General features: G+C 39.6%; 1 protein-coding gene across 2 annotated transcripts in view; it reads left to right on the forward strand.

Moving 5' to 3' along the window:
- Positions 1–13,592, forward strand: part of Negr1 (neuronal growth regulator 1) — a 718,441-nt gene that overhangs the window by 284,171 nt on the left and 420,678 nt on the right. For both annotated transcript variants that reach the window (XM_021195962.2, XM_021195963.1), the window contains exon 2: positions 6,131–6,363. In XM_021195962.2, the coding sequence (XP_021051621.1) occupies positions 6,131–6,363 (233 nt within the window). The remainder of the gene's footprint in view (positions 1–6,130; positions 6,364–13,592) is intronic.

Consider the following 13,592-nt stretch of genomic DNA (forward strand, 5'->3'; position numbering starts at 1 on the left):
GACTGTGAGTTAGTAACTCAGTCCCTCCACTTGATGCCCTGTCTACTGAAGGTGGACTCTTTGAGTTCCCTCTTCCCAGTGTTGGGCATTTTGACTAGGGTTACCCCCATTGAGTCCTGAGAGTCTCTCACCTCCTTGGGCTCTGGTACTTTCTAGAGGGTCCCCACACCTTCCACACCTGAGGCTGCATATTTCCATTTATTCTCCTGGCCCTCTGGGCTTCCCCCTGTCACCCTTTCTTCCCCCAGCCCATGGATAGGTAGGATTAACATAGTGAAAATGACCAACTTACCAAAAGCAATCTACAGATTCAATGAAATCCCCATCAAAATTCCAACACATTTCTACACAGACATGGAAAGAGAAATTCTCAATTTCATTTGGAAAAAAAAAAAAAACAAAAAAAAACCAAAAACAAACAAACAAAAAAAAAACCCAGTATAGTCAAAACAATTCTCAACAATAAAAGAACTTTTGAGGGAAATCACCATTCCTGACCACAAACTGTACTTCAAAACAATAGTGATAAAAACTGCATGATATTTATAGAGAGACAGACAGGTCAATCAATGGAATAGAATCAAAGACTGAAAGGTAAACACACATACCTATGGAAACTTGATCTTTGACAAAGAAGCTAACAAATATACAGTAGAAAAAAGAATACATCTTCAATAAATGGTGCTAGTCTAACTGTCAGTCTGTATGTAGGAGAATGACAATAGATTCATATTTATGACCTTGCACAGAGCTCGTCCAAATAGATCAAGCACCTCAACATAAAACCAGATACACTGAATCTAATAGAAGAGAAATATTATGGCTTTCAGTTCTTTGCCCATTTATACTTAAAAGATTATCAGAAAGAATAACCTGAATAAAATATATATGATATAGATTTTCTTCTTTCACAGAATAAGAAATCAATGTTATGTGAATTAGAAAATTTTCCTTATACTATAGGAGAAGTAAATATATCACTAATGTGATATAATTCCCATGAACAGTAAGTGTACAGATCCCATCAATAATACTGAGTACAGGGCTGAAGACTTAATGTGCATGTACTATGTTAATGATACTTTTAGCCATCACAGATTTCAATATGCATGCCATCTAGAAGTATTCTTTTTCTCGGTGACTCTTTTCCTCATTGTTAATGGTCATAGCGGCAATGCATGACCATACCCACATACTTGAAAGACTTGTCAGGTCAGAATGAAAAAATACATAATATGCTTAGGGAAGTATCTATCACCTGATAATACCTGAGAAACTTAGCCTGAGGGTTGTAAAGGGTTTTGTAAACCTTGACGTGCCTTTGAAAATTCTCTGACATGTTTAGACTTTGTGACACAAGCACATGGAGATGTTTAAGTGGCAGGCGTTCTGTAGTACAGTGAAGAGATCAATGCGGCTAACTGGTATACCCTTTCACTACACAGTCGTTCTTAAGTAGCTCCGATTGGAAGCAGAGATATTACTCCTTCCTCCTTTCCTTTCGTTAATCAACACATTGTGAGGAAACTGGCCTGTCTTTACATAGAAAATCAGCCTTCCTCCATGGGATCATATGATCAGATGCCTCAACATGATGAAGTTGTTCTTCCACAGCCATGGGATTTTTTTTTTTTCTTAGCAGAATTTTAGATAGTGACAGGAACATAGTGAGCAAATTTTCACTGAGATCCCCAATTCACCTTCAGGATTTGATCCCCATAGGAGCAGTATTTTCAGCAGAATCTATTAGAATTGCTTCACAAGTGGGACCAGCAAGGACTTGATACCCAGCCAGCCCAGAGCTTCCCATCTTAACATTAGCTGCAAAGAAAGTTCCTGAAAGAGTTCAGAGGAGCCAGACATTCCTCAGCCTGGATTTGTAAGATTAACAGCTGAGGCAAAGTAGAATATGTTACGCTCGTGTTTTGCACATTTTCCAATATCCAGATGTTTGTCACCATGAATATGAAAAACTTTGACTGACTAGTAATATAAGCATCTGAGTGTTATTTGGTGTGTCACTAACACAGTTTGTGCTGGTGAGTGTATTTTGGGGGTTTCTTCATCTTCCAACAAAGCCAGTAGTCTAGCAGGTTATCTTTTAAATGGAAAAACATTTTTCTAGAAAGACATGCTATACTCAATATATGTTCAGTCTAGAACATTTTACTTGGATTATTTGTCTGTTCTTCAAAGGGATCCTGAGTGTACAATCCAGAGATGTGAAACCATGAGGTTTTAGTCAGAGAATAGGCGTCACCTCCTCCATCCAGTTACTGCACTTAGCATTCACACTTGGCCAGAGAACAGGCATTACCTAACCCCTTTACTACCCCTGCATTCTCACATTACCAGTCCCTTCCTTTGCATGCATATCCCTGCAGAATGAACCAGAACTGTCCACAATGCCACAGGCTATGTCACTGTGGCTCATCGTTCATTTGTTCCGGTCACAAGCTGTCTGTCTCTTTCCACATCTGTGAAGCAAAGTAGCACCTGACTCACTTATCTGATGATTTAAAGTGTCTGGAACATTCCACACAGCATCTCTTGGTTTGGAAAGCTCCACCATTCAAACAGTATGGCTGTGACTTACTTAAGATCGTTCAGTGTGTGATCAGCTTAAGACAAGTGGTTCCCAACCTATGGTTCATGACCCCTTTTGGGGTCACATTATCAGATATTTACATTTTAGTTCATAACAGTACTAAAACTACAGTTATGAAGTAGCAACAAAATAATTTTGTGTTTGGGGGTCACTCCAAAATGAGGAACTATATTTAAAAGCTGTAGCATTAGGAAGGTTGAGAACCATTGCCTTACACTTTTCCCTGCTGCCTCTCCATATCGGCCCATCACTTCACACCTCCCTCTACTTAGGTAAACCACATGTCCAATGAGGATTCTGGGAGAAGTGGTGGGTAACATAGTCAATATGTACCTTAAACAATTTAGTGATAACACTAGTAAAATATGGAACTAGTACCAGAGAGTGCTAGCAGAAGAGAATTCCTGTGACATAAATAACTTTTGCCATCTTCCTGAGGCAGGTGCTCCTGGCTGGCTGAGAACAGCCACAGAGGAAGAGTCAGCACAGCAGGCCAGGTCAGAAATACATAAAAACCCAAGACATGATAGAGACCACTGGGAATCATGGCTTTCTTTAGGGACACAGGAGGTCTTGACTTGACCTGAGTTAAGTGTTAGAGTTTCCCTCTGTCTTGTCTGCAGATGGAATCTGGGTGCAGGTGTTGTGGGCAAAAAGACATAATCAGAATATTTCCCACTTCCTTTTCTGGACAACTGGGGATGTGCTATGTCATTTGCATTGTAAATACTATATAGACAAGGTTTTATGGAGATTTTAACTTGTTGACACCAGGAGTCGTAAAACAAAATGTTTTGCTTGCTAAATGTCAGAAGAATAAGTATGTATTATAGTCTCTCAGGTGGCTCTCACTTTCATCACACTGTTCCTGGTCCAGTTCCACTCCTTAGTGAATTTCTAACACATCAGCCAACTTCATATGTTGGAAAGGAAAATGCTTTCATGGAAGACAACATGGGGAAAGAATGATCAGGAAAACCAGGAACTATTGTTATTTTCAAAGACTCCATATACTAATGCTAAATCTAATAACACACAAGTGTGAGTGTGAACTTGGCCTATTGAACACATTTTGTGCAGCCTTAACCTTAAAGCTATAATATATTCATTGCCTATATCATGCGACATTAGAAACCCTCATGACATACCTAAGTCTGACCAGTCCATTTGTAAAATTCCACATACAGGAGTTTTAGTTGTCAATCACAGTTCTGTTACTTGTGATGGAGAAGAGAGGTGTTGAAAGCAAGGAACTGATTGAAAGTCATATTTTTGTCAGACTCTCATTTTCCTGAGCATTGTGTTCGGAAGAGTGTTGGTTTGGAGCCAGTGACAGCTATGGACTGTGGTTCTCCCAGCAAAGGACGTATGACAGAACAGAGAATATTTCTCTGGTTTGCTTGGCAAAGGTCAGTCTGTTTCTCCAGGGCGGCCTCTGCTACACCAGAACAACAGATGAAGTTTAGGGCTAGATGTGATTGCTACTCTGGGGAGTCAGAGGCAAGCAACGCTTTGTCAGTCTCTAGAGAAAAGGAGCTGCCCAGGCCAAAATACCCATTCCTAATTAATTTTCTGCATCCTTTAGAATAAACAGGTTAAGCAATCGGTCACATTCGGTAAATAAGAAATTACTCGCAGTAACATCTGCAACATTCTAATCGTCTTTCCACTTCTAAAAGCATCTTGAAAAGTCTTTGATCTACATTGCATCATCAGATATGGATTTTTAAAAATAGTCCTGATTGCAAATGCATTCCTATGACCCACCAATGGAGTGTCTTGGGGAAGTCATTTAACCTACACATCTTGATTTATTTTCTAGGGATAAAGGGTGTAGCAAGTCTTACCCTCCAGGGCTGTGTTAAGCACCCTAATATAAATACCAGAAATGCAGAGGTCACACAGGGAGCACTGATGGATCTACATACTAAATGTAGAGAGTTCATCATGACACCAGCATGGATATGATCTTGTTTAATGAGAAAACTGCCCCATCTATCTTCTTTCTGTATATTATTAAGAATTAATAACACACTGCAATTGTTGAATTACAGCATTAAGGAGGTATTATTTTCTTCATTGAATACATAAGGAAAAGCTTTTCAATTAAAAATGACCTTTACAACCCCTACTGCTTTGGATTCTGCAGATGTGGAAGCTGACTGCAAATTGGATTCTTCCCGAACCTTGTTCCTTGTTCACCCCCTGATTAGTTTCATAAACGTGGTAGTGGCTGCCAGTTGCCTTCAACTTGCAATTTTGTAGCAATCTCAGATTCTATGTTCAATCCCCCAAGGCGCTCTGTGGAAATGCTGTCAGACTGTTCAGATATACAAATTCTCCTTCTCCAGCCATGCTTTGTACTCATTTAAGAAAACTAGCCTTTAATTTGTAACAGAACCTTTTTTTTTTTTTTTTTTTTTTAATGAAACATTGAATTTCAAACCTCAGCAAAAATCACTGGCATGTGACCCAGGCCTTCTGCTTCTGGCTCAGCCTGCTGCTTTCTATTGAACATAGGACTGTGTTTCTGGATCTTGTTCTAGCATCTGACTTTGGATCTGGCTTCAGGTCTCACCTTCTGATGGACTAACTGTCACCAAGCCTGCTGTCTTCCGTCTCTATCATCCCATCCTTCATCTCTCCTACACCACACATCTTGCTCATTTCTGGTTCGGTGCATCTGACTCTCTCACCTTAAGACCCACAGAGTGGTATCTGTGGTACGATTACTTCACAGCCCTCTGACCTCAGATAGCTCATCTTCCGGGAAGTCTTGCAATACCCAGCCTTGACATTCTCTCTGGGCCTGAGAACTGTAGGTTTCTCATGCACCTGAATCTGATTTCACTGATTGATCCTCTCCTCTGTACACTTACTGCTTGTCGCTCTTTGTCTCTCTTTGTCACTAGACAGCAGCTTCTAGAGAACAAGGATCATGTACATCCCCAGCCATCAATAGGGGTGTGGTAGCAGTTTGTCAATAAATGAATGTCTCATAGGAAAAAAAAATAAACCTAGTAGATACTTTATTGAAGAGATAACACAGCTTTGTCACTAAAAATCTTACACTGATAACAGCAGCGGTGTGGTAAAAATAGCTTATACCTTGTAAATTTTAGGTCAATGTTCATTTTTACAAGCTTGATACTGGGTGGGTTTTCATAGAATTATTAGCTATGTGGTGCTCTTATCCTTAGTGTAGCTGGTACATTTCATCCAGAGCTAGACTAGCTCAGAGATGACTCTCTAAGACCTCTGGTACTTCCTGAAGTGTCAAAGAAGTATGATTTCCTGTAGAAATGTAATATATAGACTTCGTTTATATTTATTAATCATTAACAGAGAGAACGTTAAGAGACTTTGTCTCTGAAATGAAGCACAGGCATACACACAGAACTAAGATGCGGTTATTCATTCTCATTTTGATTAACAGTCTCTCATTCTTCCTTCCCACCCTCCCTCCGTCTCTCCCTCCCTCATTCCCTCCCTCCCTTCCTCCATCCCTCCCTCAATGTCTAGGTGTTACTTGGAAGATGGAGCATCAAAGGGTGCCTGGCTCAACAGGTCAAGTATCATTTTTGCTGGAGGTGACAAGTGGTCAGTAGACCCTCGAGTTTCCATTTCCACATTGAATAAAAGAGACTACAGCCTCCAGATACAGAATGTTGATGTGACAGATGACGGCCCATACACCTGTTCTGTGCAGACCCAACACACACCACGGACAATGCAGGTTCATCTCACTGTGCAAGGTGAGTGTTTCCTGGTGAGTTCCTTAAGAGGGATAAGCTTGAAATAAAATACTGAGATAGTAAAAGACCCAAGTTCCAGAAGGGCTACCTTGTGGAATTTCTCTCTGAACTATTTAACATTGGTATTGAGTTGACTCAGAAGCAGCTACAGCATTCAAAGATGTGTTGTCATTATCCTGTGAATTATCTTCTAGGTTCCATTAAAGGGTAATGACGATTTAAATCCAGGAATCCCCATTTACAAGAACAGGCAATGGCCATTAACACCACATTATGATTTTTGTATGTGATATATTTCATATCTTCCCTTGAGTCATCTCTGAAATAAATCTTGGAAAATCCATAATTGATACATTAAAATAAGTACTTAAAAACCCAGAGCACATACGTTGAAAAGTAAAAGGGTTGTGAATTGTGAGTGGTAACTCTAAAAGCTGCCTCCCCAACCTTCTTGCACATTTTCTCTCCTCTTGCATTTGAGTGAGAATGCAAAGCATGGCCTTCTAGAGTAACTCAGGTTAAGTATAAATGCAGAATAATTGGAAAGCTCTTCACAGCGCCTTATGTCTGAGCTTCAGCAGATAACCTCGCTAGTCAACTAATAATCTGTAAAAACATTGTTGTTCCACTTTCAAACTTAGCTTAAGAGCTCCAGATCCTACCAATGCAAGTACCCTTTAAGAAAGCATGTGACTTTAATCCATGGAGGGTAAAAATGCATAATTTGTACCTTATGTAATGCACTTGTTCTATAAATGTATGTGTTGACTGCATGAAAATGTTTTGCTCTCTGGATCGCAAGACAATGCTGTAGTACTCATTAGTAAAATTAGTAACAAAACGGATGGTGTCATGTCCCACCCCGGGACTTGGCGCCTGGTGAAGCTGAATGGGAGACTCAGTGGTATTCCTGTCTTCACACTTCTTCCTCAAGGCTGGATCTGAATTTTGTTTATGGGTTAATGCCTCAACATAGTGTTTATCTCTAACCTTTGTAAATGACCTTTACTCCCTCTTATACCATAAGAACCTCAGTGCAAACAAAAACTCAGTTGCTATTAAATATTTCAGTCATGATGAGGTTAAACTAGTTAATTCTGCAATTTGCTTTAAGGAGACAGTTTATAATGGAAACCAAAACACTAGATTGTAGACTGTTGCCTTCTTCAGTGATATATGGTTTTCAAAGTCAGATTTTCACAAGATTCTACCTGGTTTTGTGAGGTGGAAGTCTGAGGCAGGTAGTCAGTCTTCTAGCAATTGCTTTACCAGGACCTACATCTACAGCCCGGAGTCCCTCTTTTCATGGAGCTTAAACAAGCAATCTAGAGGGCAGAGTTTGGTCTGGCTTCAAAGTGGAGGCTAAAGTGCAAAGCACAGACACATCTCATCTCTGGACTCTTTCTTTCTTTCTTTCTTTCTTTCTTTCTTTCTTTCTTTCTTTCTTTCTTTCTTTCTTTCTTTCTTTCTTTCTTTTATTAGATATTTTCTTTACTTACATTTCAAATGCTATCCTGAAAATTCCCTTTACCCTCCCCCTGCCCTGCTCCCCTACCCACCCACTCCCCCTTCTTGGCCCTGGCATTCCCCTGTACTGAGGCATATAAAGTTTGCAAGACCAAGGGGCCTCTCTTCCCATGATGGCCGACTAGGCCATCTTCTACTACATATGCAGAATGGATACAGAAAATATGGTACATTTACACAATGGAGTACTACTCCGCTATTAAAAACAATGGATTTATGAAATTCTTGGGCAAATGGATATATCTGGATAACATCCTGAGTGAGGTAACCCAATCACAAAAGAAGTCACTTGATATGCACTCACTGATAAGTGGATATTAGCCCAGAAATTTAGAATACCCAAGATACAATCTCCAAAACACAAGAAAATCAAGAAGAAGGAAGACCAAAGTGTGGATACTTCATTCCTCCTTAGAATAGGGAACAAAACACCTATGGAAGGAGTTACAGAGACAAAGTTTGGAGGTAAGACAAAAGGATGGACCATCCAGAGACTACCCTACCCAGGGATCCATCCCATAATGAGCCACCAAACTCTGGAATCTTTCTAATCTCTCCTCTTCTTTGCCTTTCTGTCCCTCTCTATCCAAATTTCCAGGAAAAAAAAAAAAAAGTATGGCAGACTCTCTTTTGTTCTGAGAGGAAATATTTGGATGACAATGTATGAAACAGTCAAGATGTGACATTGACTTGTCCTTTGCAACCTGTAGGTTTCTATGCTATATTTCTCAATCTCAATGTATCCCGAATTCATTTTCTCTCCCCTGCATCACACCCATGTAAACTGGACAATGGGATGCATGCCCTGTGCTAGCACCTATTTATGGCTACTGGTGTTTATTTTCAACTTTTTTTTTTTTTTACTTTAGAGGCTGTATTACACCATTAAGCCCTTTTAAAGAGATTGCATGCCTTCTTAGATAGTGCTAGTTTCTGAAGGTCATTTGATGCTCATGAACCTCTGAGCAGTAATGAATGTGCTTGCTGAATGCTTGATCATATGTTTTGTTCCCTTAGAAATAGGAAATTCATGCAACTGTTTTGAAGGTATGTCATGCGATCAAATTAAAAGCTAATAATTTTACAGTATTTATGAACATAATTACTTATTATAAGTTGATTGGCATGTGGGACATTTTCCAATTACATTAATAAAGCTCATGGAATACATTAATAGGCTTGTCAGTCAACTCAAGAACTAAATAAATGCCATAAAATGTTAATCCTACTTAAGTTACATTTCTTCTCAGTGAGCAAAAATAAGTGGATGTGCATAGACACTTGGGCTTATCTGGATAATTTAGAAGAACGTACTCTTTGCCAAGTAATTTGCCAGTCCTTGACTCACCAAGATAAACTAAGCAACTGCTGCAAGAATACATGCATTGTGTCTGTCATACATCTGTCACACATCTGTCAACAAAGCTTGTTCTCATTGGGTAATCTTGTAGTTATGGGACTTAGATTTTAAAACATTATTTTTGAAAGTAGATGAACAGAGAGAGGCTTTTATATATCAGGCATCACATAGGGGACATGTTTGTTGCAATTTGTTGGTGCTGTTAATGTCTTTAAATTATTTATTCAAACAATTTAACAATAGTGAAGAGTGACAAATCAGCATATCTATATTGTAATCTGGAATTTCCCCCAACAAAATGGATAATTGACTTACTACTAATTTCTAACTTGAAAAACTACTAAACCCCTTGAGTTAAACTCAGGAAATTAAAAAATGTACTATGTCATAGTTGATATTAGAGTAAAAAATCAACAAATGTGTTCAATAAGGAAATTAATGTTTTATTGTTTATCTGCAAGATAACACTGATAAATTGAAATTCTAACCATGTCAAGTTTCTAAGGATGTGAAGCAATGCTCACAAAGAATAAAAATATGTACAGATGAAAGACTGGCTTCAAGTCAGAGATCCCAGTATTAACGCTGGATGTTGGGAAATATGAAATCTAACTGATGCTCATTTGGAAATATGACTTCACATTTTCTACTTTGCACATTCCAAAATGCCTAAATGAAGGGGTGCAAAAAAGACATAGGTACACAAGGAAAGAGAAAACGGGCTTTCAAAGATGGTGTATTTGTGTTCCCAAAGGAGTCTATGAAGAGAAATATTAGGAAGGTACGAGACCAACAAGGAAAAATGGGAGGACTCAGGGACCCTGTAAGACACCCAAGCCAATGCAGTCTATTTATGGGACTTGTAGCACTTAGGCCCCCTTTAAACAGGAGGGATAAAGCTGATACCTCACATTTCTTTTTGTCATGAGTTTTACTTCTTTGTGCAAAGGAATCAACTTAGCAATATCTAGTGGGTGCCCTGCAGGTGATCATTTCCCTCCCTGTGACACATGTCTGAAAGAACAATTCATACTGGCTCAGGGTTTCAGAGGCGTCATCCCATCATGGTGAGAAAGATGTTAATCTTCAAGGAAAACCACATCATAGTACTTGGGAAGCAGAGAAACAAAATAAGGGTGGGACAAGGAAAGACTCAGCCCCCTCAGTACATACTGGAAGACCTACTTCCCCCAATCAGATCCTACCTCCCATGTTTGTCTTCCCAGGAAGCTGCCTCAGCGATGCATCCACTCCAATGTGCATACTACTCTGGGCATGTTCAAGATAAGTAAATAATGAAATGAAGTGTCATAAGTCCATTCTGTCAACTTGAAACTAAAACACATCACTTTCAAGTCATAACATCTCACCCCTTGCACTCCCATCCTGAATCACATCTGCCTGTGAGGCAAAGACCACACAGTACAACTTTAAGGATCCAAAGTCTTAACGGTTCCAACATTTTTCTAATTGCTTAAAATGTGAAGTCTGTGGTGCCTAGTTTTATGTCAACTTGACATAAGCTATAGTTGAGAAAAATTAATCTCATTTGAGAAAATGTCTCCAGAAGATCAGTCTGTAAGTAGGACTGTAGAATATTTAGTTAATTAATGATTAATAGGTGAAGACCCAGACCATTGTGGTAGAGACACCCCTGGGTTGGTGGTTGGAGGTGCTGTAAGAAATCAGGCTGAGCAAGCCATGATGAGCAAGCCAGTAAACAGAACTGCCTCATGACTTCTGTGTTAGTTCCTGCCTCCAGATTCCTACCCTGATTTCTTCCAGTGATGAACTGTGATGTGGAACTATAAGCAAAATAAACACTTTTATCCCCTGCTTGCTTTTGGTGATGGTGTTACCACATAACAATAACAACCCTAAGACAGAATCCAAAGTCTTCTGTGATACTTAAGGAAAATTCTTAGGTGTGAATCCCTATAAAATACCATGCAATTGTATGCTTGTCACAGAGTGGGTATTTCCATTTCAAATGGGATAAGCAGAAGAACCAGGAAGAAGGATTAGTTCAAAGTTAGATTTAGACCCAACAGAGTAGATACTAGGCCTTTTAATTTTATGTTTAGTATCTGATGTACATATGGTGTCATAATATGAGCTCCAATGGTCACAGACAGCTCCTGCTCAGTCATTGAGTTGGAGAATATCTGGTTGCTCTTCTAACTATGCACTTGTTTCCTAGGGTCATCTTTGGAAGGCATTCCATTTCCAGTGTCTCTAACTTCCTGAAGTTACCATAGCCATTTATAATTCATCTTGCTTGTATATGCATATCCATCTTAAAGGCCACCTAAATGGGCACAAGCCCTGTCATATATTAGGCTCCCAGGTCTTGCTTTGAAATCTTTTTGAAGGCCTCCATGACCCCTATAGCTCTGACATGTTTCACATTTGCAAAGCCATCATCATGGACTTAAAGTCAAAATGTTTGCCAATGTGAACATCACCGTAGTCCCAATTATTTTAAGATTACATCAGTTTCTGAATATCTAAGTGTTTGTTGAACCTATGACATTCATTGAAAGACAGCCTTTTGTCATGAAGGCACTCCAGACCAACTGTATACTCAAGGGAAAGATTATCAGATGAACTGACAACTTTGCACCCTGCAGCCTGTAATACATAGTGCCTAACCAGGTCCTCAGAGTTCATCTTGGTGGAATGGATATCTTTGTCAGCCATTGATGCTTTGACTACAGATTCCAACCGCCCATTTCTTTTTCTGAGCACAATGCTTGTCCTTCACTTTGTGTCTCCTTTTGGAACCTAATTTTAAACATGGCTAAAAGGAGAGAGCAGTAACTACTCCAAGTCCTAAATTATATTTAAATGTATATGTTCTGGAGTTCTATATTTAAATTCAATCTCATTTAAAATCTTAGGACATGGAAAAAAATTAGACAATTTCTATTCCCCATTGTAATATGAACCTTTTGTTTAATTCCTGGTTTTCACTACTGTCCAAAGCCCCATCAGAACAAATTTACTTTTTTAAGTTTTAAAACTGTGAGTGAGAGTGTCCACAGAAGTAAGAACTTTAGATCCCATTAAGCCAGAGTTACAGGTGGTTGTGATATGCCCCATGTGTTCTGGGAACCATATTCAAGTCCTCTGCAGGTGCAGGGAGTCTCCTAGCCACTGGGCTAGCACTTTATCCCCATGTCTTAGTCAGGGTTTCTATTCCTGCACAAACATCATGACCAAGAAGCAAGTTGGGGAGGAAANGGTTTATTCAGCTTACATTTCCATCCTGCTGTTGATCACCAAAGGATGCAGAACCGGAACTCAAGCAGGTCAGAAAGCAGGAGCTGATGCAGAAGCCATGGAGGGATGTTATTTACTGGCTTGCTTCCCCTGGCTTGCTCAGCCTGCTTTCTTATAGAACCCAAGACTACCAGCCCAGAGATGGCACCACCCACAAGGGGCCTCTCCCCCTTGATCACTAATTGAGAAAATGCCCCACAGCTGGATTTCATGGGGGCATTTCCCCAACTAAAGCTCCTTTCTCTGTGATAACTCCAGCTGTGTCAAGTTGACACAAAGCTATCCAGTACACCCCATCAGCACAAATCTTCACTGCCCACATTAGTACCAGAAGTTTTGGTCCAGAGTCACCCAGAGTTGCTTATTATCTCTAACTATAGCATTCTAGGATTTAGTTAGTCTATTTCTTCAAACTCTTCTAAATCCCTCTTACAAAGCAGTCTATACAACTTTTGAAATACAGCAATGATTCAACAATTGGAACCCATTTTCCATATTAGTCACTCATCTCTGTGGCAAAAGAGAAACTTGGAGGGGGGGATTACTTGAGTTTTTAGTTTCAAAGGTTGATCAGTCTGTCACTGTGGGCATGCCTCAGTAGAGCAAAGCAATTCCCATCATGAAAATTAAGAAACAGGAAATGAGTCAAAATGGGGTCCATGTATGATGTATCCTACCAGGACACACCCAGCAACTCATATTTATCAAGTAGGCCCACCTCCTAAATCTCATCATCTCCTAAGAATGACATAATACTATAAATCATCAATGAATTGAACTATCCATTATATCAGAGCCCTCGTGATCTAATCATCTCTAAAAATGTCCTCACAATTGCACACTGATATGTGTTCTACCAGCCACCTAGGTGTTTGTCGATCCAACCAAACCTCCCTATACGATTACCAATCATTTCTTTCAGGGAGATTTGCTCTAGGTGTCTTCTTGGAAGCACATAACTCTATGTCACAATGACATAAGGCTCTTGTAATGGCTTCTCTGGTTTCTTGGAAGGCAGTTGGCAGACAGCACTCAGGAGTGAGCACTTTTGAGGACAGCT

Source organism: Mus pahari, chromosome 4 (genome assembly GCF_900095145.1).
Source record: "Mus pahari chromosome 4, PAHARI_EIJ_v1.1, whole genome shotgun sequence".
NCBI classification, from domain to species: Eukaryota; Metazoa; Chordata; class Mammalia; order Rodentia; family Muridae; genus Mus; species Mus pahari.